Here is a 25055-nt window from a genome sequence, read left to right on the forward strand (position 1 = left end):
TTTTTTTTTTTGAGACGGAGTCTCGCTCTGTTGCCCAGGCTGGAGCTGGAGTGCAGTGGCGCGATCTCAGCTCCCTGCTAGCTCCGCCTCCCAGGTTCATGCCATTCTCCTGCCTCAGCCTCCCAAGTAGCTGGGACTACAGGCGCACACCACCACGCCCAGCTAATTTTTTGTATTTTTGGTAGAGACAAGGTTTCACCATGTTAGCCAGGATGGTCTCCATCTCCTGACCTTGTGATCCGCCCGCCTAGGCCTCCCAAAGTGCTGGGATTACAGGCGTGAGCCACCGCGCCTGGTGATAAATGCAAAATGAGTGAAAGTTTCTCCTATACATTGGAACTAGCAGCCCTTGAATCTCTGCCCCCACTCTAACAAACAACCTGGTACATATGAATATCAGAAATTCTGTCAATAATTTACACACAATATTGTCACTACTCACTAATGATGGACAGACTCTCAAACTCTAGAATCAGAAAATCTGAATAAAAATGTGACCTCTTCCCCTTGGGTCAATTTTTACCAAACATAAGCCTTTTTGTAATCTATCAAATGCATTTAATAATAGCTTAATCCTCACAGGATTATTATTAAGTGCAAAATTAAATGATGACTCTTCTTAGCACTGATCACATAATAAACACACAAATAAATTCCCATTTTAACTTTTATAATCCCTATAACTGCAGCTCACATTATTTTTTGTATTCCTTGGTTTTAAAGCCACTAGCATCTTCATCATGATTTTGCAATTGTCTTCTGTTATTCTATTAGTTTCATAAAGAATTGTCATTCTGAAAACATAGGGCAGAATCACTGGTTTATGTCTAATAATGCAGTATACCTAAACCTGACACAAAAGGCGTCTGCTGACAGAAAAAAGGGACTTTCTATATGCTCAGATTTAAACTGCAATCTGATTTCCAGCACTGAACTTGTAATACTGGGCTTTACTTATAACCTCTCAATTTTAGATTCCAGAGATGTATATGTTTTTAAATACTTCAGATACAACAGGATCATTACTGAAATTGCATACTGAAATCCATAGGCCTGGTACACAGTCACTGCAAAATGTTACATGGCATATACTGATGGTGGCCGGATTCATTTTATTTATCACTCCATTCTCATGACCTAGAGTAATAACTGGTATATTCTATGTCACTAATAAATACTGGCTGTGTGAAATATTGGCTGTGTGACCTTTTGCATGAGCAGTCAGCACTGCACACAGGGACCCTCTAGTATTTCCTTGCTAATAATGACTGAGTATCTCTGGTTCACAGGTCCTCCTCCTTCTCTTCAGCCTCTTCAGCCCTTTTCCTTTAGATCCAGGGGGCTCCCTGAACCCAGAGCACAGTCCTTCCCTGAAGCTCTCCACTTTAAACAGTCACCCTTAACCTCGTCCTCACTTCTACTGGCTCTTCAAATGGTCCAATCCAGTTTCCTCCCTGGATACTCCATTGACTGCAAATATCAACTCCAGCAAACCCAGCACTTGCTTCTCTGTCACATTCTGACTTCCCCCTCCTCTTAGTGGTACTCACCACAATTGGCCTCTCCCTTCTCCTTGAAAATAATCTATTTTCCGTGACTCACACGCATTATGTTCTCTTGGTTTCCCTCCAACATCCCTGGGCTCTTTCTCAGCCCCCTTTGCTGGCCTGTGCCCTCTTCTTTTTTCTCCACACAATCCATCTCCCCATGTATCCTCTTCCACTCCCTGGAATTTAATACACTACACGTATTGATGCCACCAACATAAATACCTGAAGCTCTGGCCTCACCATGAGTCTCTTAAATGCCACTGACCTTCTGATTGCTCCACATAAATGTCTATAAATCATCTCAAATTTAAACAAAACTTTATTTCCAACTACCCACTTCAAATCATTTCCTCCCATAGTTTTTCCTATCTCAATAAACAATACCAGCATCCACTTATTTGTCAAAACAAAATCCTTAGGAATAAACTTGATTTTTCTACCTCCTTTAGAGTAATCCATTAACAAGCTAAGCAAAAATACATGCTGTCGTCCACTTTGTCGTTTTCACTCTCTTTATCACTACTGCACTCTATGAAGCCACAAGCCTGTTTTCCCTGGAGAATTCCCTGCTGTGATCCTAAATAGTTTTCCTGACCACTTGTGAACCCCAACAATCCAATCCCCACAGAGTAGCTAGAATTAATTTTAATAATTGAATATAGGCCCAGTGTGGTGGCTCACGCCTGTAATCCCAGCACTTTGAGAGGCCGAGGTGGGTGGATCACGAGGTCAGGAGATCAAGACCATCCTGACTAACACGGTGAAACCCCATCTCTACTAAAAATACAAAAAATTAGCCGGGTGTGGTGGCATGCGCCTGTGGTCTTAGCTACTCAGGAGGCTGAGGCAGAAGAATCGCTTGAACCCAGGAGGCGGGGGTTGCAGTGAGCCGAGATTGTACCACTGCAATCTAGCCTGGGCAACAGAGCTACAACAGACTCCGTCTCAAAAAAAAAAAAAAATTGAATATAAATTTATCTCTCCTTGTAAAATAGCTTCTCATATCTCCTGTAAAGTAGCTTCTCATATCTATTTAAATAAAATTCAGGCTGGGCACGGTGGCTCATGCCCGTAATCTCAGCACTTTGGGAGGCCAAGGCAGGCAGATTATCTGAGGTCAGGAGTTCGAGATCAGCCTGACGAACATGATGACACAGTGATACCCCGTCTCTACTAAAAATACAAAAAAAATAGCCAGGTATGGTGGCGGGCACCTGTAATCCCAGTTACTTGGGAAGCTGAGGCAGGAGAATCACTGGAAACCAGGAGGCGGAGGTTGCAGTGAGCCGAGATTGCACCATTGCAGTCCAGCCTGGGCAACAAGAACGAAACTCCATCTCAAAAAATAAATAAATAAAAATAAAATAAAATTCAAATTTTTTACTGTGGACATCAGAGTCTAGTATGAGGAGGCTCCTGACTTCCTCTCTGTGTTCTACCTCATCTTCTGCCTCTCCATTTCCTTGCTTTCTATACTTCAGTCCCTCTAGCCTTCTTTCTGTCCCTCCACATAATTTCCCACACCAGGGCTTCCCCCCCCCCCAATTCGGTGTCCCTAGAACTTTCGTCCCTTAGATCTTTACATGACTGTGTACTTATTTTGTTGTCTCAGCTGAATGTCACTTTCTCAGGTAGGGCTGCCTAAGCATATGAACTAAAGTTGGGTGAATGCAATTCTCTCTGTTCCACAAACCTGATGTCTCTTCTTCAGTGCACTGTGACTCTCTAACATTTTCTTCTTTGTTAAATGATTATTGGGTTATTGTCTATCTCCTCCACTGTTGTGTAACTTCCATGGGAGTCGGGACCCTCTCTATCTTAATCAAATAGAATGATTTGAACTTAGAATAGAGCCCAGTACACAGTAGCTGCTGAGAAAAATAAGTGTGGTTGACATGAATAAACCAGCGTTCTGAGAACTCATCACTGCAGGCATCCTGGAAAGCAAGAAGGTGCTCAAGCTCCAGCACTCTTTCACTTTGATTTTCACACTAGACCCCTTCTCTTCCCTGTGAGAAATACAGGCAAACTTCTTCTTTCTCCTCCTTCTAGTTGGAAGAAGAATTCATAGATAAAGAAACACTGATTTAAGAAAAAGGAAATTTTTTTATTAAGATTCATCTCTTTTTGCCTAGGCACAATGGCTCACACCTATAATCCTAGCACGTTGGGAGGCTAAGGCAGGAGGATTGCTTGAGTCCAGGAGTTTAATACCAGCCTGGGCAACATGGCTAAATCTCATCTCTATCAAAATCACAAAAATTAGCTGGGCATGTTTGCCTGCCAGTAGTCTCTGCTAATCTGGAGGCTGAGGAGGGAGGATCGCTGGAGCGTGGGAAGCAGAGGTTGCAGTGAGCCTAGATCGCACCACTTCACTACAGCCTGGGTGACGGAGCCAAGCCCCGTCTCAAAAAGAAAAAAATTATCTCTTTCAATAGATCTCATAGTGATAAGGATCTGTGCAAGCTTTAGAGATTTCTGGAAATGATGACAACATAGCTGGGGAAAAATAGAGAGAAACTGGAGGAAGAGGTAAGCAGACATGGCTAATTAAGGAAAGCCAAGGGCATGATGGGTGAACCTGTGAAATTTAGGACAAGACCCCAGTAAGACAATGCGTTTCCAGGACTTGCGCATTGACTTTCAGCCCTATGAGATGTGAACAATGTCCACATTGTCTTGGTAACCCCACACAGAGCATATAGTTTGAACATTATTAATTTTCTGATATTTGACTATTTTTGACTTACAAAAATAGAATTTCATATAATTTATCCTACGTTAGTTGAATCTCTTCTGTCATGTCTAGTTAGAGATGTAGGAGAAACAAGTATAGAAAGGTTAAAAAAGATTCATAATAAGCAGTAACCTGGGCCAGTTTTTCAGAGGATGCCTTAAGTTCTTTAGGCACCAAAGAATACCTTATAAATGGTCTTTACCTGTAGGGTGACTCCAAGTACTAAAGATCTCAGCTTCAGCTCCAGGGATTTTTCCCCATAAGGAAGAAAGAACACAAAGTATAACTTCTGTCAGAGAACCTACATACACTACAGGGGTACAGGCTTTATAAACATTGGAGTTCAGAAAGAAAAGAAAGGAGATAATAGGGAGGCCACTGGATCCATCCTCACAGATGAGGAAGAGGGACCAGCACCGAAGGTCCTGTGGAGGACATAATACAGGATCGTCTAGGAGAGATGCTTTGAATTCCCTTGACTCCCAGAAAATTAAAAAAAAAAACCGTCCTTTTGTCTGACATAAGTCAACATAATAAAGGGAAGTGCTGTATGGGGAATTTATTGTAGCCTCGTCATTTCTAAATCCTCTAAAGACCCTGAGGAAATGTGATGCAAAGGTTTTATTGGTGGAAATTTGAAAAAAAAAATGGCCTGTATGGAGGCCCCTTACGCAAGTCTCATGCAGAGGGCAAGTAGCCAAGCCCCTTTTGTGGTGGAAATAATTTGGGATCCAATGATAAAGATGGGCAATCTCTGAAGACAACGTCACAATTTCTTACGGGACATGGCCTGGGCACGGTGTTAACAAAACTCCCTATTTTCCCCACCCCATAGTAGCTCAGCACCCACAGTGTGCACTTACGTTGGGTGTCCCCAGCCAAAGCCAGTGGGGAGCTCAGCACCATCAGTGTCACTGTCAGAGCTGCCATGCAGGAGCCTCCAGGGAGCCTCAGACACACCATGCTGGAGAACAGGACAGGACCAGGGGACACAGGAGCAGGCAAGTCTTACTCAGGGAGAACTATGACCCCTTTTCACCCGCATTCCTAATTATAGGGAGGAAGTTACTGATTCCCTTGCTCCTGGATTGGGTAACCTTGTGTTGGAGAACCAATCAGCGTCTGAGTTCAATAGCATCATCAGTTGCTGGTCAGAGATGCTGTATGAAGGTCCTCTTCTGAAACAGAATTTCCTTCTTTAAAGGATTATTTTAATTTAGTACTTGAAAGGTTTGAACCAGTTGCATGTAAAACACTTTAATTGGGTCCCTATTGTGAGCCAGCTCTGTGCTGGTCAGTGATGTGTTCACAAGTTTGAGCCTTGTAAGAGCATTCATTTCCCACTTGACAAGACAACTGTTTGCAGGAGTGAGTGTGTGAGTGTGTTTAGGAGTAAAGGAGATGGAGGGAACATGGTTGCAAATCAGGAGATCTTTAATCTGGTCCTATTGCACTGTATCTTACTGTTGTAGATTTGGGAAAATTACTTCATGTCTCACAGTTGAAACGAAGGCATCGTGATCTTTCAGGTCTTTCAATACTGGAAAATGCTGTGATTCTCTGGATGCCTCAAGGAGCAGCAGCCACTGGTATCTGTTGATATGACAGAATGACAGCTGTTGACTAGAGAGTTTAATCTGTACCTATTTACAGGTAGAAATGTCTCTAATAAGTTAAAGGAAATTGAAAGTTAGTTAATAATTTATTCTGAGTAAAAAGGGTTTTTTCAATTGTATCTCCTGATGCTGCCCCCAGGTTTAGTGGCACCTCCAGAACACACACAGGCAAGGGGCTTGCAGTGGCCACCTATGTGCAATGGAGGGTCTGAAGGTTCCTTTGTACAGCACTTACCCTAACAATGTGGTAAGGTCAACTGTGCAATCAAAGTATTCAGGGGTCTGAGAGATCGATCAAGGACTCAAAGTCAGCTGTTGATAGAACAACTCTGTTTTAAAATAATTAATATTTTATGTGAAGAGTGTTCAATCCCTCATTCCTGGTTCCCATTAGGATTTCCTCATTTGATTGAGGCTATGGCCCTTTACTATTCCACTTCTCTTGTTTTATCATAAGGGAATATATAAGAAGACTTTGCTGGCAGGACGCGGTGGGTCATGCCTGTAATCTCAGCACTTTGGGAGGCTGAGTGAGGTGGGCGGATCACTTGAGGTCAGGAGTTTGAGACCAGCCTGGCCAACACGGTAAAACCTCGTTTCTACTAAAAAAAAATACAAAAATCAGCTGGACATGATGGTGCATGCCTGTAATCCCAGATACTTGGGAGGCTGAGGCACAAGAATTGCTTGAAGCCGGAAGGCGGAGGTTGCAGTGAGTCGGGAGCACACCACTGCACTCCAGTCTGGTCAATAAAGCGAGACTCAGTTTCAAAAAAAAAAAAAAAAAAAAAGATGTTGCTAACTAATACATTACAGAATGTTCAGGAAAGAGAACCCTAGGGAAAATCTACGAATTACATGAGTTGATGTAATCATATAATTTTAAACATATAATTCTACATTTAGATAGTTACTATGCTTTATATTTATATAAATGTAGCATCTAAGATTGAGAATGGACTTCAAAGTACAACTATACAGATAAAGTTCTGCATTAATTCACACCCTACCACAGTTCTGATAGGCACTCATTCCTTATGTGCCTTAGTGTTTCTAGGGATGGGATACTCACCCTGCTGCAATAAAAATGACTAAAATTTCTTGAGCAATTTTTGAGCATTTTGCTTTGCACTCAGAATTGTACCAAGAGCTTTCCACACATCATATTTTTATTCAATTCTCACATTAGCTGAGTGAGGGAAATACCCTTTTCATCCCTACAAGTGGAGAGAATAAAATGATGGAGATTAAACAACTTTTGCAAAGATGCAAGGCTAGTAAATAGTAACTCGGCCTCCCAAAGTGCTGGGATTACAGGCGTGAGCCACTGTGTCCGGCCAGCAAAGTCTTCTTATATCTTCCCTTACAATAAAACAAGAGAAGTGGAATAGTAAAGGGCCATAGCCTCAAACAAATGAGGAAATCATAATGGGAACCAGGAGTAAGAGATTGAACACTCTTCACATAAAATATTAATTATTTTAAAGCAGAGTTGTTCTGTTAACTCTATTGAACTAAGTTATTATACATGTGATTCCAAACCCCTCAAGCTCTGCCATTGTATTACACTACCTTACCTTCAATTTCTAAAGAGAATTACGTCCCTTATACTAAAATTATTTTTATCACTTTAATTCATGGCTCTGCAGAATACTATAAACACCTCTATGCAAATGAACTAGAAAATCTAGAAGAAATGGATAAATTCCTCGACACATACACCTTCCCAAGACTAAACCAGGAAGAAGTTGAATCTCTTAATAGACCAATAACAGGCTCTGAAATTGAGGCAATAACTAATAGCTTACCAACCAAAAAAGTTCAGGACCAGACGTATTCACAGCTGAATTCTACAAGAGATACAAGGAGGAGCTGGTCCCATTCCTTCTGAAACTATTCCAATCAATAGAAAAAGAAAGAATCCTCCCTAACCCATTTTATGAGGTCAGCATCATCCTGATACCAAAGCCTGGCAGAGACACAACAAAAAAAGAGAATTTTAGACCAATATCCCTGATGAATATCGATGTAAAAATCCTCGATAAAATACTGGCAAACCGAATCCAGCAGCACATCAAAAAGCTTATCCACCACAATCAAGTGGGCTTCATCCCTGGGATGCAAGGCTGGTTCAACATACACAAATCAATAAACATAATCCAGCATATAAACAGAATCAAAGACAAAAACCACATGATTATCTCAATAGATGCAGAAAAGGCCTTCAACAAAATTCAACAGCCCTTCATGCTAAAAACTGTCAATGGGCAAAAACTGGAAACATTCCCTTTGAAAACTGGCACAAGACAGGGATGCCCTCTCTCACCACTCCTATTCAACACAGTGTTGGAAGTTCTGGCCAGGGCAATGAGGCGGGAGAAAGAAATAAAGCGTATTCAATTAGGAAAAGAGGAAGTCATATTGTCCCTGTTTGCAGATGACATGATTGTATATCTAGAAAACCCCATTGTCTCAGCCCAAAATCTTCTTAAGCTGATAAGCAACTTCAGCAAAGTCTCAGGATACAAAATCAATGTGCAAAAATCACAAGCATTCTTATACACCAATAACAGACAGAGAGCCAAATCATGAGTGAACTCCCATTTATTCACAATTGCTTCAAAGAGAATAAAATACCTAGGGATCCAACTTACAAGGGATGTGAAGGACCTCTTCAAGGAGAACTACAAACCACTGCTCAACGAAATAAAAGAGGACACAAACAAATGGAAGAACATTCCATGCTCATGGATAGGAAGAATCAATATTGTGAAAATGGCCATATTGCCCAAGGTAATTTATAGATTCAATGCCATCCCAATGACTTTCTTCACAGAATTGGAGAAAAACTACTTTAAAGTTCATATGGAACCACAAAAAAGCCCACAGTGCCAAGTCAATCCTAAGCCAAAAGAACAAAGCTGGAGGCATCACGCTACCTGACTTCAAAGTATACTAAAAGGCTACAGTAACCAAAACAGCATGGTACTGGTACCAAAACAGCATGGTACTGGTACCAAAACAGACATATAGACCAATGGAACAGAACAGAGCCCTCAGAAATAATGCCACACATCTACAACTATCTGATCTTTGACAAACCTGACAAAAACAAGAAATGGGGAAAGGATTCCCTGTTTAACATATGGTGCTGGGAAAACTGGCTAGCCATATGTAGAAAGCTGAAACTGGATCCCTTCCTTACACCTTATACAAAAATTAATTCAAGATGGATTAAAGACTTAAATGTTGGACCTAAAACCATAAAAACCCTAGAAGAAAACCTAGGCAATACCATTCAGGACATAGGCATGGGCAAGGACTTCATATCTAAAACACCAAAAGCAATGGCAACAAAAGCCAGAATTGACAAATTGGACCTAATTAAACTAAAGAGCTTCTGCACAGCAAAAAAAAACTACCATCAGAGTGAACAGGCAACCTACAGAATGGGAGAAAATTTTTGCAATCTACTGATCTGACAAAGGGCTAATATCCAGAATCTACAAAGAACTCAAATTTACAAAAAAAATACAAACAACCCCATCAAAAAGTGGGCAAAGGATATGAACAGACACTTCTCAAAAGAAGACATTTATGCAGCCAAAAGACATATGAAAAAATGCTCATCATCACTGGCCATCAGATAAATGCAAATCAAAACCACAGTGAGGTATCATCTCACACCAGTTAGAATGGCCATCATTAAAAAGTCAGGAAACAACAGGTGCTGGAGAGGATGTGGAGAAATAGGAACACTTTTACACTGTTGGTGGGACTGTAAACTAGTTCAACCATTGTGGAAGTCAGTGTGGCTATTTCTCAGGGATCTAGAACTAGAAATACCATTTGACCCAGCCATCCCATTACTGGGTATATACCCAAAGGAATACAAATCGTGCTGCTATAAAGACACATGCACACGTATGTTTATTGTGGCACTATTCACAATAGCAAAGACTTGGAACCAACCCAAATGTCCAACAACGATAGACTGGATTAAGAAAATGTGGCACATATACACCATGGAATACTATGCAGCCATAAAAAATGATGAGTTCATGTCCTTTGTAGGGGCATGGATGAAGCTGGAAACCATCATTCTCAGCAAACTATCGCAAGGACAAAAAACCAAACACCACATGTCTCACTCATAGGTGGGAATTGAACAATGAGAACACTTGGACACAGGAAGGGGAACAGCACACACTGGGGCCTGTTGTGGGGTGGGGGGAGGGGGGAGGGATAGCATTAGGAGATATACCTAGTGTAAATGACGAGTTAATGGGTGCAGCACACAAACATGGCACATGTATACATATGTAAGAAACCTGCACGTTGTGCACATGTACCCTAGAACTTAAAGTATAATATATATATATAAAATTCATGGCTCTGCAAATCAGTAAGACTACTTCTTTTAATGAGTGGCAACATTTTATAGACTTTGGGGTAGATACTGTGTAGCAATGGTAGTTCCTTCAAAAGATTTCCCTCATCACCATGGTTACTCTCCTCTGGAAATGACACAATTAGCGTTTATGTCACATAAGGACACCCATAGCTCCTGCACAAATCTCCTTCTTATTAAAGATAACAACAGCCTCAACATTCCTAACTCCATTCTGTTACTCACAATCATCATTTCCAATTTCTCAGCACGAAGTACTGCAAGTTTGATCATTTCAGAATAGAATAAAAATAGTGTCTCGTTTACTTTGGAAAAATATATTTCTGTTATTGTGGAAAGTTAAAGATTTCTTGGAGAGGTTGGATAGAAGTCACTATTGTCTCTGGATTTGAGAATAAACTGTGTTCCTACACTACAATGATAATTCAGTACTATTGACAATTGTGCAATTGCAACCAGGAGAATATCACATTTAATTTGATAATAAGAAATTGTAATTTACTAATTAACTAATTGTGATGTGGTAATCTAGGAAAGGAAGCTAAGGTTCACCTTAGTATTACAGGATAAAAGTGGAGGCAAAAATAAGTAATTCTACATCAAGAATGTACTAAAAAAAAGTCAAAGAGAAACTTTCAAAACTTGTTTATAAAAATTTGACACACTGTTTATAGATCATACAAATTTATATTTAAAAAGATGGTCAATGTATGTTTTATATATTTATGAGTAACAAAGATGTTGTCTTAGTTCATTTGTGCTGTGATAAAATACGGTAGACTGGGTAATTTATAAAGAACACATAGAGGCTGAGAAGTCCAGGATTAAGGCACCAGCAGGTTCAATGTCTGGCAAAGGGCATGGTCTCCACTTCCAAGATGGCGCCTTGCATCCTCCAGAGGGGATAAACGCTGTGTACTCACATGGTAGAAGGTAGAAGGACAAGAGGCTAAAAACTGTGTGAAGCATTTTTTACAAGGGCCTTAATCCCATTCTTGAGTGAGGAGCTCTACCTGAATTTTAAAAGGGACACACTTAAACTACAACAGATGTGCTTCTTTAAATTATATATCTCACACTTTCCTTCAATACTCAATATAAGGATAGTTCAGGCTAAACAATGTAGCAACTCTCACCAAACCATCAATCACACAGGTTGTCTAATAGGCTGAACTTTTGCACTGAAAACAAGAGAAGAATCCTCTCAACTCTGCTGTGTGTGAGAGGTGTCAAATAGGAGAGCTTATTTCCTGAGGAAATGACAATTAAATTGGTTTCTGGAAGAAAGTGGCTTTCAGTACAGAAGTTCCATGGTCTCTGATCTTGATCCATGAAACCATAGGTTTGGTTTTACGGGAAATAAATCCCAACATTCCCAGGACTAAACAGGTAAAATCAGAAGCACAGACTTTTGTTGAACAACAGGCAGGTTGACACTGGTAGGATTACAGAATGTCTTGAGTCCTACCGATTGTCACAGAATGGGGCTCACTTGTAGTAAGCCTGAAAGCTTGCAACACATTTTGGAAAAATAGGCTCGTTTGGCTATCAGCAAGCCTTAGTTATAGAATGTCTGCCACTTGTCCAAGTAGTCTCAAAATGTTCTCAGGAGTTTTCAGAAAGCAACCACCACTAATCTGGAATTTAAAGTAAAAAGCAGGTTACTAATCCTTATATCTAAAGAAAAAATGATAATAACAATAAATGGATAAACAGAACCAGTTTCTTCTTAGCATGGAAGATGTGTATCCTGAACAGAAAACTGTGCCATTTAAAGGCCTTATTAGTATTCATCACACTTGACAGGACCCTTTCCAGTAAGACCTCAGCAATGTCCTCCATTAAGGAACTTTGGTAGTGCCAATCATTACACCATGACACTATCTAGGTCAGTTGACAGAACTTCTTTAACTTCCAAATATCATTCTTTGACTCAACTTAGCTGTTTTATAACAGAAGACTTGCCATTGCGTATAGAGAGAACAACGAGAATTCCCAAAGGCCTTTCTACTAATATTGTAAGTACAAAGAATTTTCTTTTTATTTCTCTTTCTAGATCTTATGTTAATTGTGCTGTGGTAAGTATCCACCTATCTATCCAGTCCAAAATAGGCCAGATTGTTTTTCAAAATTTCATTTTGGTGCTCCAGTAGCCCACTCCCCAGTGACTGCAGTGTGGACAGTGAAGAAATTGATGAACCTGTTGAACGGTACCAACTTCTCTATCTGTCCTGTAAAGTGTGTGCCTGGTTTGTTGCTTATTTTACTTAAAATAAATAATAAAATCTTTTAGCAGTTATTTTTCTAATAGCTCATCCTTGTAGACAATTTATTATCTTGAAAAAGTAAACTTACTAGTACTTATTTATGTTAACATTTTACCTAAATAAAATCAACTTATATATGTGCAAAAGAATTAACCATGCCTTTTGTCATGACATCTCTTCCTACCCTGTGTGCCTGTCAAAGCAACTCTCAGTATCATACAGCAATTTTGAGAAAAATAAAGAACCACACTAACTATTGCTAGCATCTCTATTTTGGTCGTGTGTTCATTCAAGGGGTTACACCAGAAAGATAAAGGTGTAAAACTTGGTACTATTATGTATCCATTTAGAGATGCTAAAGATGATCTGGGTGCAAACAGAGCCCTGTCAGTATCCATAGTTCAGAATTTTGGATTTGACCTTAAGGAGGTATCTAGTCAATTGTTAGAATAAGAAAAAAGGTACCAGCTAACAAAAAATAATCTAAGCCATAGCTATATTATTAACTAGAGGAAAATACTTTATAATAACCACAGCAGAAGGTAATATAAGGATTATTAGAAATTTTTAAGTTTTTCCAGAAGTGAGGAATCCTTATTGCTATTACAAGTTGTAAAGCTATGAAAAACAAAAAAGCATAACAAGAATCAGTTCTAAAAGCAATTGGTTCTGCCATTGAGGCAAAATACATAGGTGTGGGTTTACTTTCTCTCCAGAACAGGAGTTAAACACTAAATTCTTTTTTTTGTTGTTGTTTTTTTTTTGAGATGGAGTCTCTCTCTGTTCCCAGGGTGGAGTGCAGTGGCATGATCTTGTCTAACTGCAACCTCTGCCTCCTGGGTTCAAGCAATTCTCCTGCCTCAGCCTCCCGAGTAGCTGGGACTACAGGTGCACACCACCACGCCCAGCTAATTTTGTATTTTTAGTAGAGATGGGGTTTCACCATGTTGGCTAGGATGGTCTCGATCTCTTGACCTCGTGATCTGCCCACCTCGGCCTCCCAAAGTGCTGGGATTACAGGCGTGAGCCACCGTGCCCAGCCTACTAAATTATTTTAACTGTCAACATTTCCTTCAGTGGTATTGCTGATACTAATTGCAATATCATTAATATTGACCACGGTTTTTTCACTTATAGACTTATAGCCATGACCCAGATAGTGCCATGGTGCAAAGACTGGCTCCACTCAAAGTTCCTCAATGGAGGACATTGCTGAAATCTTACTGGAAAGGGTCCTGTCAACTCTGATGAATACTAATACGGCCTTTAAATGGCACAGTCTTCTGTTGAGGATCCATATCCTCCATGGTAAGAAGAAATTGATACTGTTTATCCATTTATTGTTATTATTTTTCCTTAGTAACTTTACACCAATTTGTGTTCCCATATGGGCAATTGATTGGAGTGTTTATGTAGATAGACTCTAGACCTAATTCCTTCTAAAGGGCCCACCTTCTAATCCTATTATATTGGGGCTTAGGATTTAACACATGATTAGGAGGGAACACAAACATTTAGTCTATAACATCTTTTTCGGAGACATATCTGTTAAATTCCTTTGCCCATTTTTTAATCAGCTTATTTGTTTGTTTGTTTTGCTCTTGAGATGTATGAGTTCCTTATATATTTTTGAAATTAGCCCCTTATCAAATATATGGTTTGCAAATATTTTCTTCCATTCTGCAGGTTATCTTTTAATTCTGTTTATTTTTTTCTTTGCTATGCAAAAGCTTTTTAGTTTGACTTATGCTGAGTGAAATAAGCCAGTTACAGAAAGACAAATATTGCATAATTCCTCTTATATGAGGCAATTAAAATAGTCAAGCTCATAGAAGCAGAGAATACAATAGCAGCTAACAAGAGTTGGGGGCTGGGGGAAATGGAGAGTTGTCATTAAAAGGGTATAAAATGTTAGTTATGCTGGATGAATAAGTTCTAGAGATCTGCTGTTTAACATAGTGCCTATAGTTAACAAAATAATATTGTGCACTTCAAAATTTGTTTAGACTTGTTTTGTGGCCTAACATCTATCCTGGAGAAAGTTCAGTGTGTGCTTGAGGAGAATGTGTACTTTATCTAAAACATGCTAAAAAATACACTAAAATGCTATGAAAACTAATAAATGAATACAGTAAAATTGCAGCATACAAAATCAACACACAAAAATCAGTAGTATTTCTATACACTAACGATGAGCTATTCAAAAAAGAAATCAAGAAAACAATCCCATTTACAATATCTACAAACAATATAAAATTCATATGGAACCACACAAAAATCCTGAATAGCTAAGACAATCTTGAGCAAAAAGAGCAAAACTGGAGACACTACACCACTTGACTTCAAACTGTATTACAAAGCTATAGTACTTATAACAGCATGGCCAGGTGTGGTGGCTCATGCTTGTAATCCCAGCACTATGGAAGGCTGAGGCAGGTGGATCACGAGGTCAGGACTTCAAGACCAGTCTGGCCAAGATGGTGAAACCCCATCTCTACTAAAAATACAAAAATTAGCCAGGCATGGTGGCAGGCGCCTGTAATTCCAGCTACTCAGGAGGATGAGGCAGAGAATTGGTGGAACCTGGGAGGCGGAGGTTGCAGTGAGCCGAGATCTTGCCACTGCACTCCAGCCTGGGTGACAGAGTGAGACTCGGTCTCAAAACAATAACAACAGCAACAACAACAACAAAACCCAGCATGGTACTGGCATAAAAGTAGACACATCAACTGATGAAACAGAGTAGAGAGCCCAGAAATGAATCTACTTATTTGTGACCAAGTTATTTTCAATAAAGTTACCAGTAATACACAATGGGAAAAGGACAATCTTCAATTAACGGTGCTGAGAAAACTGGATATTCACGTGCAGAAAAATAAAATTGGATCTTTATCTCACACCATATACAAAAATCAACTAAAAATGGATTGGAGACTTAAATATAAGACCTGAAACTGTAAAAATACTAGAAGAAAACAGAGAGAAACTATATGACATTGGTCTGGACAATGATTTTTATTTTATTTGAAGCCAAACACTCAGGCAACAAAATTAAAAAATAGACAAGTGGGATTACATCACATTAAAAAGCTTCTGCACAACAAAGAAAACAACAGAACGAAGAGACAACCTATTGGTTGGGAGAAAATATTTTCAAGCAATACATCCGATGAAGGGTTAACGCAAAAAATAATAATCTAAGATTTTAAAATAAGCAAAGAATATGAATAAACATTTCGCAAAAGAAGACATTTAAGTGGCCAACAGGCATATGAAAAAATGCTTAACATTGGCTGGGTGCTGTGGCTCACGCCTGTAATCCCAGCACTTTGGGAGGCTGGGGTGCGTGGATCACGAGGTCAAGAGATTGAGACCATCCTGGCTAACACAGTGAAATCCTGTCTCTACTAAAAGTACAAAAATTAGCTGGGCATGGTGGTGCATGCATGTATTCCCAGCTACTTGGGAGGCAGAGGCAGGAGAATTACTTGGGCCCGGGAGGTGGAGGTTGCAGTGAGCCAAGATCACACCATTGCACTCCAGCCAAGATCACACCATTGCACTCCAGCCTGGGCGACAGGGCAAGACTCTGTCTCAAAAAAAAAAAAAAAAAAAAAAAGAAAAAGAAAAAAAAAGAAACAAAACAAAAGAAAAAATGCTTAACATCAGTAATCATTAGGGAAATGCAAATTAAAGCCACAACGAGATATCACCTCACACCAGAAAGAATAGTTCTTATTGAAAAGGTAAAAGATAAGTGTTGGTGAGGATGTGGAGAAAGGGGAACACTTGGCCGGGTGCAGTGGCTCACACCTATCATCTTAACCACTTTGGGAGGCCGAGATGGGCAGATTGCCTGAGCTCAGGAGTTCGAGACCAGCCTGGACAACACGGTGAAACCCTGTCTCTACTAAAAATACAAAAGAGAAGAAAAAATTAGCTAGGTGTGGCAACGCGCACCTGTAGTCCCAGCTATTTGGGAGGCTGAGGCAGGAGAACAGCTTGAACCTGGGAGGCAGAAGTTGCAGTGAGCCGAGATTGCACCATTGCACTCCAGTCTGGGTGACAAAGTGAGACTCCATCTCAAAAAAAAAAAAAGGAAAGAAAGATAAAGAAAAGGGAACACATGTACACTGTTGGTGGGAATGTAAATTGGTATAGGTATTATAAAAAAACTGTGTGGAAGTTCTCGAAAAAGTTAAAAGTAGAACTACCATATGATTCAGCAATCCCACTTCCAGGTGTATGGACTAAGGACTTAAAATCAGTATGTTGAAGAGATATCTGCACTCTCATGTTCATTGCAGTGTTACTTATAATAGCCAAGATACGGAATCAGCCTAAGTGTCCATCAACTGACAAATTTTTTAATGTGGTATGTATACAGAATATATTCTGTATAACAGAATAACATATAGCCTTTTAAAAAAGGGCTGTTCTGCCATGTGTAACAACATGAATGAACCTAGAGGACGTTATGCTAAGTGAAATAAGCCAGACGTTTCTAAGTGAAATAAGACAAATATTGCATATTCTCACTTATATGTGGAATCAAAAACAATCAAATTCATAGAAGCAGAGAGTAGAAGAGTGATTATCAGAGGCTGCAGATTGAGAGGAATAGGAAGACGTTAGTCAAAGAGTGTAAAGTAGCAGACAGACAGGAGGAATAAATGAAAAGTTTTTAAGGTGATGGATATATTAATTCGTTTGAGTCAACTACTCCACATTGTGTATATATATATCATAACATTACTTTGTACCCCATAATTATATGGAATTATATTTTGTCAAAAAATAAAATAAAAATTACAATAATTTAAAAAAATCATAGGATGGAACAAGGTTCTTATATTTATGAGAGGATCAGGATAAATCTTCAAATACCTTCTAGAGGTATAGTTCAGGTGAGACATGTACTGAAAGCAAAAATGGAGGCTGGGAAGTAAAAACTGGGCATTTCCTGTGCATGTGTCTATTCACCGATCATGCCAATCAATCGATGCTTTTTCTCTCACTGCCTCCCACCCAAATGCAGAGCCATCTGTATTGTGACCAGAGAAGTGGGTGTAAAAAGTAGGGCCACCCTGACATTTGTTCACCAATATCCATGAATAAATAAATATATATACATAAATTTATAGATATATACATCCATACTTACATAAACAATTTTAAAAGTGTCCATTTTTACTTCAAGAGAACTGAGGATATTTTTGTAGATATTAGGGCAGATAAAAGATGGTAGACACAGAAAAGGGAAATGGGAAGGAAACATTTCTGTAAGTGCAAGTGTTGGGGAGAAGGAGTAGGAGCTGGGGGGAAGCTGAGAATTGTGTTTTGTGACAAAGCATGGATCATGGACAGTAGCACATGCGAGTCGTAGAGGACAATAAGATACGGAGAATCAGGCAGGGTGGCGCTCCAACCAGGGTCTCCAGTGTGTAGACAGAAAGCAAAGTAATAGCTCAGCAGCCACATTGAATGGGAACAGTGAATAGTGTGAAAGTAATGAGAAAATACTAGGGCAAGGCCACTGATTCCCACAGGATATTCTAGAAAAGCTCTTGACTAGGCCTCCAAAGTAAACACAGGGCTGAGGCTAGCCCCTTCTCACTCAATGGACTCCAGCATTTGGTGAGGAAATGAGGAAATGAGAGGTCCCGAAGCAAGTAATTGTATGAAATATCAGGATCCAGTTTTGACAAGATTGTTTGTGGATACACCAGAAGAGCAGGAGAGAGCTCCAGAAGACCAAAACATCCGGCATCCAGAAGATCTTTTGTAACTGGTAATTAAATTATGAAGTGGGGACCGATGGGCATCATTAAGAACATGATTTGGGAGCCGTTTAACCCCTTGCTCACTAGTCAGTTCATCCTCTTGTTTTCTACAAAAATGTAGCTATCTGCTTCTGCATAGGAGAAGTTGTTGTGGGAGCCACACAGGGTGGTAACAGTCAGCGGTAATTTGGTGAAAAGAATTTTGTAGAAGGGATTGTCCCTCCTTCCTCACAGTCAGAAAAATATTCTTTTTTTTTTTTTTTTGAGACGGAGTCTCGCTCTGTCGCCCAGGCTGGAGTGCAGTGGCGCGATCTCGGCTCACTGCAAGCTCCGCCTCCCAGGTTCACGCCATTCTCCTGCCTCAGCCTCTCCGAGTAGCTGGGACTACAGGCGCCCGCCACCACGCCCGGCTAATTTTTTTTTGTATTTTTAGTAGAGACGGGGTTTCACCGTGGTCTCGATCTCCTGACCTCATGATCTGCCCGCCTCGGCCTCCCAAAGTGCTGGGATTACAAGCGTGAGCCACCGCGCCCGGCCAGAAAAATATTCTTAATATCTATCTTACATCTTTTGCCGCACTTAACATTCAGTACATTTTAACTGAGGATCCACCATATGCACGTGCACATACATATGCAATCTAGGTGGGGATATTCAATCACAAAAAGTGTGTTCAGTGCTTCCTTTGTGCAAAATATTCTTCTAATGCTGGGGATACAAAGATTCACATGAACTAGATCCTACTTTTAAGTAGATCCTACACAGACAAAAGAGCGCATAGTAATGACAGACACAAAAATTCATATAAAAATGACACAAGATCTACAACAGACATATCTATAAAAAATAATCAAACACAATTTGGTGTTATTAATTTTTAAGACAAAAATTTTACAACAAAAATGGTTAAAATTAAGTATAAACTTATATTTACAACAAGAAGGAAGCATTTGTATAGATGTAAGTTCCAGAGGAAGTGAAACTCAGAACACAGAGGAAGGGTTATGTTTCAGGTTGGTTAGAGACTCGCTGGGGAACAGGAACTATCATGAATAACGCGTGTGCAGGAAGCAGGAGGAGTCAGGAAATGGAAACAGAGATAGAGATAGAGATACAGACAGAGATAGAGATAGAGATAGAGGGGAGTCTGTTAGACTAGAATTGAAAGGCTCCCTTAAATAATGCTGGGAGATCAGAGTGGATGTGCAGAGCTGAAGAACACTACGAAAGGCATTGAAAATTTGGCAAAGATGTCACATTTTTTGGAAAGATGTGGATGGACGCAGGAAAAAATATCAAGTAGCAAAACTTTTACAATCCAAGGTTAGTTATGAGGGATTGGACACAGATCAGTGTGGTGACAACAGAAATGGATGATGGGAATACCATGCTCCTTTTGGATTTCCAGATGTGCATTAGAACTGGTATTTGATGAATAAGGGAGGAACAGAAGGTCTTTTAGAAGGAATATATTTTCTTTCCTTTTGTAGGTAACACCCAAAGGGATCAATCTTCCTATCCATCGGTGTGTTGGTTCTTTCCTTCTGGTTGGGACATTTTGTAGAAAAAAGAGAGAAATTTACTGGAAATCCCCATCCCTTCACAAATAGTTGTTGCTGTTTTTTTCTATAACCAATAGGGACAAAGACTGAAACAACATCACTTATCTCCAGCAGATACATCTGACCAGAGGGTCTTATATAACATCTTGGAGAGAAGTTGCAGGAGAACAGGATGACTAAATTAGGTGTCGATAAGAAAGGCTGAAAACTTCCTTTGTGGAATAAATTAGGACATAGATAGTTAGCAAATAAAGAATATTTGCAGAGTAAAGCAAAATGTGCAGTGAGGATTGCAGGAGCTGGGCATTTAGAGTGATAGAGACATAATGCCTGGTTTTCCATTCCTGTGCCTAGATAGTATTAAAAGCACAAATGAAAAGCTATCCTGCTGCTATCTGCCTGCTATGCTTGTTATAGAAGAGATGGAGACTGTCAGAGAGATCTGTTATGCCAACTCTGATTGCCATAGGTTTATGCACAGACAAATGAAGGCAAAATAAAATAGTGAGTTATTGTTTATTTTACACCAGGCACTGAATTTTCTACTTCCAGACACTTTGTTTCATTTAATTCTCATCATAACCCTGCAGTGGATGTATGTATCACACTATGTTTTCACTTAACTGCAATATCCCCAACACATTCAATAATGTCTATCACTTATAGTATTTAATAAATATTGATTATGACTGGGTGCGGTGGCTCACACCTGTAATCCCAACACTTTGGAAGGCTGAAGCAGGCAGATGACAAACTCAGGAGTTCGAGACCAGCCTGACCAATATGGTGAAACCCTATCTCTACTAAAAATACAAAAATTAGCTGGGCCTGGTGGCGGGTACCTGTAGTCCCAGCTACTCAGGAGGCTGAGGCAGCAGAATCCCTTGAACCCGGGAGGTGGAGGTTGCAATGAGCTGAGATTGCGCCACTGCACTCCAGCCTGGGCAACAGAGCAAGACTCTCTCAAATAAATACAAATAAATAAATAAATAAATAAATAAATAAATAAATAAATATTTATTACTGGGATATGATTAGGAAACCAAATGTGTTACATTTTTAACATTGTATAGTGACACAGAACACACATATAGTAAGACACATAAAGCATAAATGTACAATTTAATCAATCATTACAATACCAACATCCATGAACCCACCACCCAAACCAAGAAACAGCACGAGGCCAGCACCAGAAGCTCTCCCGTGCCTCCTCCTGTCCACATTGCCCTCCCTTCCCATCAAGACAACTCACCATCAGACTTTCATAGCAATCCCTTCATTGCTTCTCAATACACCTTCAAAATCTAATATTTATTCCTAAACATGCTTAGTAACATTATACAAATTAAACTATACAGTATGTTCTCTTTTGTGCCTCTTTTGTGATCTAATAATTGTCAATTTAGTGACCCGGAAAGAATCAGCCTGTCAATAAATGCTGCTGGATCAGTGGTATATCCTTACTGAAAAAGAAAGAAAGAAAGAAATTTGACACCTATCTCACTTTATACACAAAATTAATTCCAATAGAAAACATATCTATAAAAATCAATACAATAAAACTTCTAGAAGACAATATTAGAGAATATCTTCCTGACCTTGAAATAGAAAAAGATTTTTAAAACAGAATCAAAAATTCAGAATCATAAAAAAAGGTTCGTCAGTGATCGCAAATATAATGTATCTAAAACAGGGACAGTAAGAAATTACTGGGCATAACTAGCAGGTGCCATGGGATGTGCCTGGAAAGCTTCTCATAACGACCTACCATAAGCCTATCACACTTGTGCTAGAAGCCTCTCACCGGGGGCTTCAGTATTTGTGGTTAGGAAAAGAGAAATAAGAGCAACAGCGGAATGCACCCTCAGGTACTTTGGAAGTCACAGAAGGGAAAAGGGCAGGAAAATCGGAAACATCGGCACACGTTAATGAATGTTTTTTGTAGTTAAATTGAAGTTGAAGGAGAAGACGGAGTGAAGGACACTGGAAGCAGGGGCTCCAGGAATAGTTCTGTGATTCGGTTGGTATTTCTTGTATATAGTTCCAGTTCTTGTCAAACTTTTTGGTCACTAAACTGTTCCTTTCTATACGTTAAGGCAGGTTTCACCTCCTTTCTGACTTTAGAATAAGTTGGTAGAGGGCTTCACAGAGTGACAAACACCCATCATCTTCTTTAGGAAGGCGATTAACTAAAACATGCACATGCTTCTATAAGAAGCACGGAGTATAACTGATGATATTCAAAGAACAAATGCTTATTGAATGTCTCCCATGTTTCAAAGAGTGTGGTAGGAGCTAAGGTTCCAGGATGAAGATCTCATGAAGATCAGTACCTGCCAGAAAAAAAGACACATATATAGCATACACTCCATAAATCAGAAACTTTGTGCACTATTCTCTCCTCAGTTCCTAGAAAAATGCCTGGTTCAAAATAGATAGTTATTAATAGTTATTGAATTAATAAACAATGTATTAAGCATAAATACAAACATTTATAAATTCCACTGAAAATACAAATGGGGGTTGGGGGTGGTGGCTCACACCTGTAATCCTAACATTTTGGGAGGCCAAGGCAGGCAGATTGCCTGAGCTCAGGAGTTCAAGATCACCCTGGGCAACATGGTGAAATCCCATCTCTACTAAAAATACAAAAACTTAGCCAGGCATGGTGGCGCATGCATGAAATTCTAGCTACTTGGGAGGCTGAGGCATAAGAATTGCTTGAACGTGAGAGGCAGAGTTTGTTGTGAGCTGAGATCATGCCACTGCACTCCAGCCTGGGCAACAGAGTGGGGCTGTCTCCAGAAAAAAAAAAAAAAAAGAGGAAGAAAGGAAGGAAGGAACGAAGGAAGGAAGGAAGGAACGAGGGAAGGAGGGAAGGAAGGAGCGAAGGAAGGAAGGATATAATTTAAAAGTAACAAAATTCCAAGAGTAGTAAATAAAGGGTATATTCATACAGATTGGAGTATTTGGAGAAAACTTGAAAATATAGGTCATTTGCAGAAGTAAGACTTGAAGCAGAGAAGAGGAGGAAATGATTCCGAGGAACAGCATGGGAAAGGAACCATCATGAGCCGCATGAGTGAGAGCAGTACTGGCAGCGGGAGTGGGACAGGGAGTGGGTTGATTTAGGGAAAAGCCCAGATTGACTGGAGTGAACATCTAGATTAAAGAATAGTATAGGATACGAGAAGATGCACAGAGAGGACCTGTTTTTATGAAAGGCCTTAGAAGCTGAGCAGTCACTTCTTAGGAAGGTGATGACCTGAAGTGTGCAAATGTAAAACAGCAAAATCATCTGTTGGTAAGGCAAGTGTCACATAGGTACAGGAGGAGCATCAAGGCTTGGGAGGTGACAGTGAGAATAGGGGACTGGTTTTACTGAGTGCCTTGTGTCCTTCCAGACTTGTGCAAAGTAATACTATCTAATGGGTAGAAAGAGAAAATGTGGAATTTTTTTGGACCTCTTTTCGTCTTTCAGAGATAATATCAAAAGACTGAGTTCTCAAACCCCCAGGTTGATTATCTATCCTGGTTCCCAGGCTCTGTGCTTTAAGATGAGGCAGGTCAGTTTTCTGGACAAAGGGGCTTTATGAAAATCTCCATTACTTATCAGTTTTCTTCCTATGCAACCACTGGGTGAAGTAACATCATTTGTCTCCAGCAAATAACACTACTGCAATAGTCCTAGCATTAGTCTGGTTTCGAGACCCTGTGAAAAGGTGGAGTAGGGGCAAATTATTAGTTATGTGGTGCGAGAAAGATATAATACCTGAAATTTATAGAAAGAAACAGGTGATAGCTGTGTGGATTGCCAAGATCTCTCCCCTTTTCAAGTAAGATCCAGCATGCTTAATGAATGTAGAGTGTGAATCAGGATACTTGTTCTTTTTCAGACATAGGTGGAAAGTCCCTGTCAGGACTAAATGAAAAGAAAATTGCTGTGATGCTAGGATCTCATCACTGGTAGAAAACTAAAATCTGTGGTAGGGAGCAAATTGAAAGGAAAGAAGAAAGAGATTGATTAAGGGTCATCTCCCCACCTGCTGGTTACAAGAAGAACGTGCAGGGACAATGATGGAAAAGAGAATCAATAGTTCCAGGGTCTGGTTAGCCATTTTTCAATTATCTCATTTAATCTTTCTAACAACTCTGAAAATAAGCTTTTGTACCCCTTTTGGAGGGGATGGTAGAAACATTGGAATTATATCCTGACTTGAAAAAGATAACATTTATTCCTTTGTGGGAACATTAAAAAGTTAATACTGCTGCAATTGTGCAAATCATTCTTCAAGGTTATGTATTATTAGGATAAACAGGATCTGCAGATCTTGTTTCCTAGGAGTTCAAAGCCAACATAAACTTGCTATAATACACTGCAACAAGCGCTGCAATCGATTCATTTATAAAATACAATAAGAGCAGAAATTTGTGGGTTTTCAAACATGAGCCAAATTGTTAAAACGGTTTATACACTGGCCGGGCACGGTGGCTCACGACTGTAATCCCGGCACTTTGGGAGGCAAAGACAGGTAGATCACCTGAGGTCAGGAGTTCGAGACCAGCCTGGCCAACATGGCAAAACACAGTCTCTACTAAAAATACAAAAATTAGCTGGATGTGGTGGCACATGCCTGTAGTCCCAGCTACTTGGGAGGCTAAGGCAGGAAAATCACTTGAACCCAGGAGGCAGAGGTTGCAGTGAGCCGAGATCACACCACTGCACTCCAGCCTGGGTGACAGAGTGAGACTCTGTCTCAATAATAATAATAATAATAATAATAATATGTTTTACACACCTACATGAACCTTAAAAATTAAAGATTGGAGCTCTCTATGTGTATGAGATAGTAATGCTTATTAAAAACAGCAAGTTTGGTTAATTAAGACAGTAGAAGGGGTAGAGGAAATAAAATGAAACGATATGTAAGGGAAACAAAGGATGAAAGATGCAGGCAGGGAGAGGAGTACTGTCTGATGGGAGTGAAGATTCTTCCTTCAGGAGTGGAAGGGGATGCACAGAGTGAAGCCACCCAACAAAAACAAGACTTGTATAGCTACAGATGGAAGGGAAATCAACCAGGAAATTATTTTGGAAATCCTTGTGTAGTTACAAGGCTAGGAAG

General features: G+C 39.8%; 2 protein-coding genes across 3 annotated transcripts in view; both read right to left on the bottom strand.

Moving 5' to 3' along the window:
* LOC116460316 (HLA class II histocompatibility antigen, DRB1 beta chain) overlaps positions 1–5333 on the bottom strand; it is a 121752-nt gene extending 116419 nt beyond the window's left edge. The window contains exon 1 of the mRNA XM_032141379.2: positions 5151–5333. Within this exon, the coding sequence (XP_031997270.1) occupies positions 5151–5250 (100 nt within the window). The 5' untranslated portion in view covers positions 5251–5333. The remainder of the gene's footprint in view (positions 1–5150) is intronic.
* The window catches only part of LOC116460315 (HLA class II histocompatibility antigen, DQ beta 1 chain), a 198197-nt gene that overhangs the window by 67482 nt on the left and 105660 nt on the right, over positions 1–25055 (bottom strand). The window lies entirely within an intron of this gene.

Source organism: Hylobates moloch, unplaced genomic scaffold (genome assembly GCF_009828535.3).
Source record: "Hylobates moloch isolate HMO894 unplaced genomic scaffold, HMol_V3 SCAFFOLD_20, whole genome shotgun sequence".
NCBI lineage: Eukaryota > Metazoa > Chordata > Mammalia > Primates > Hylobatidae > Hylobates > Hylobates moloch.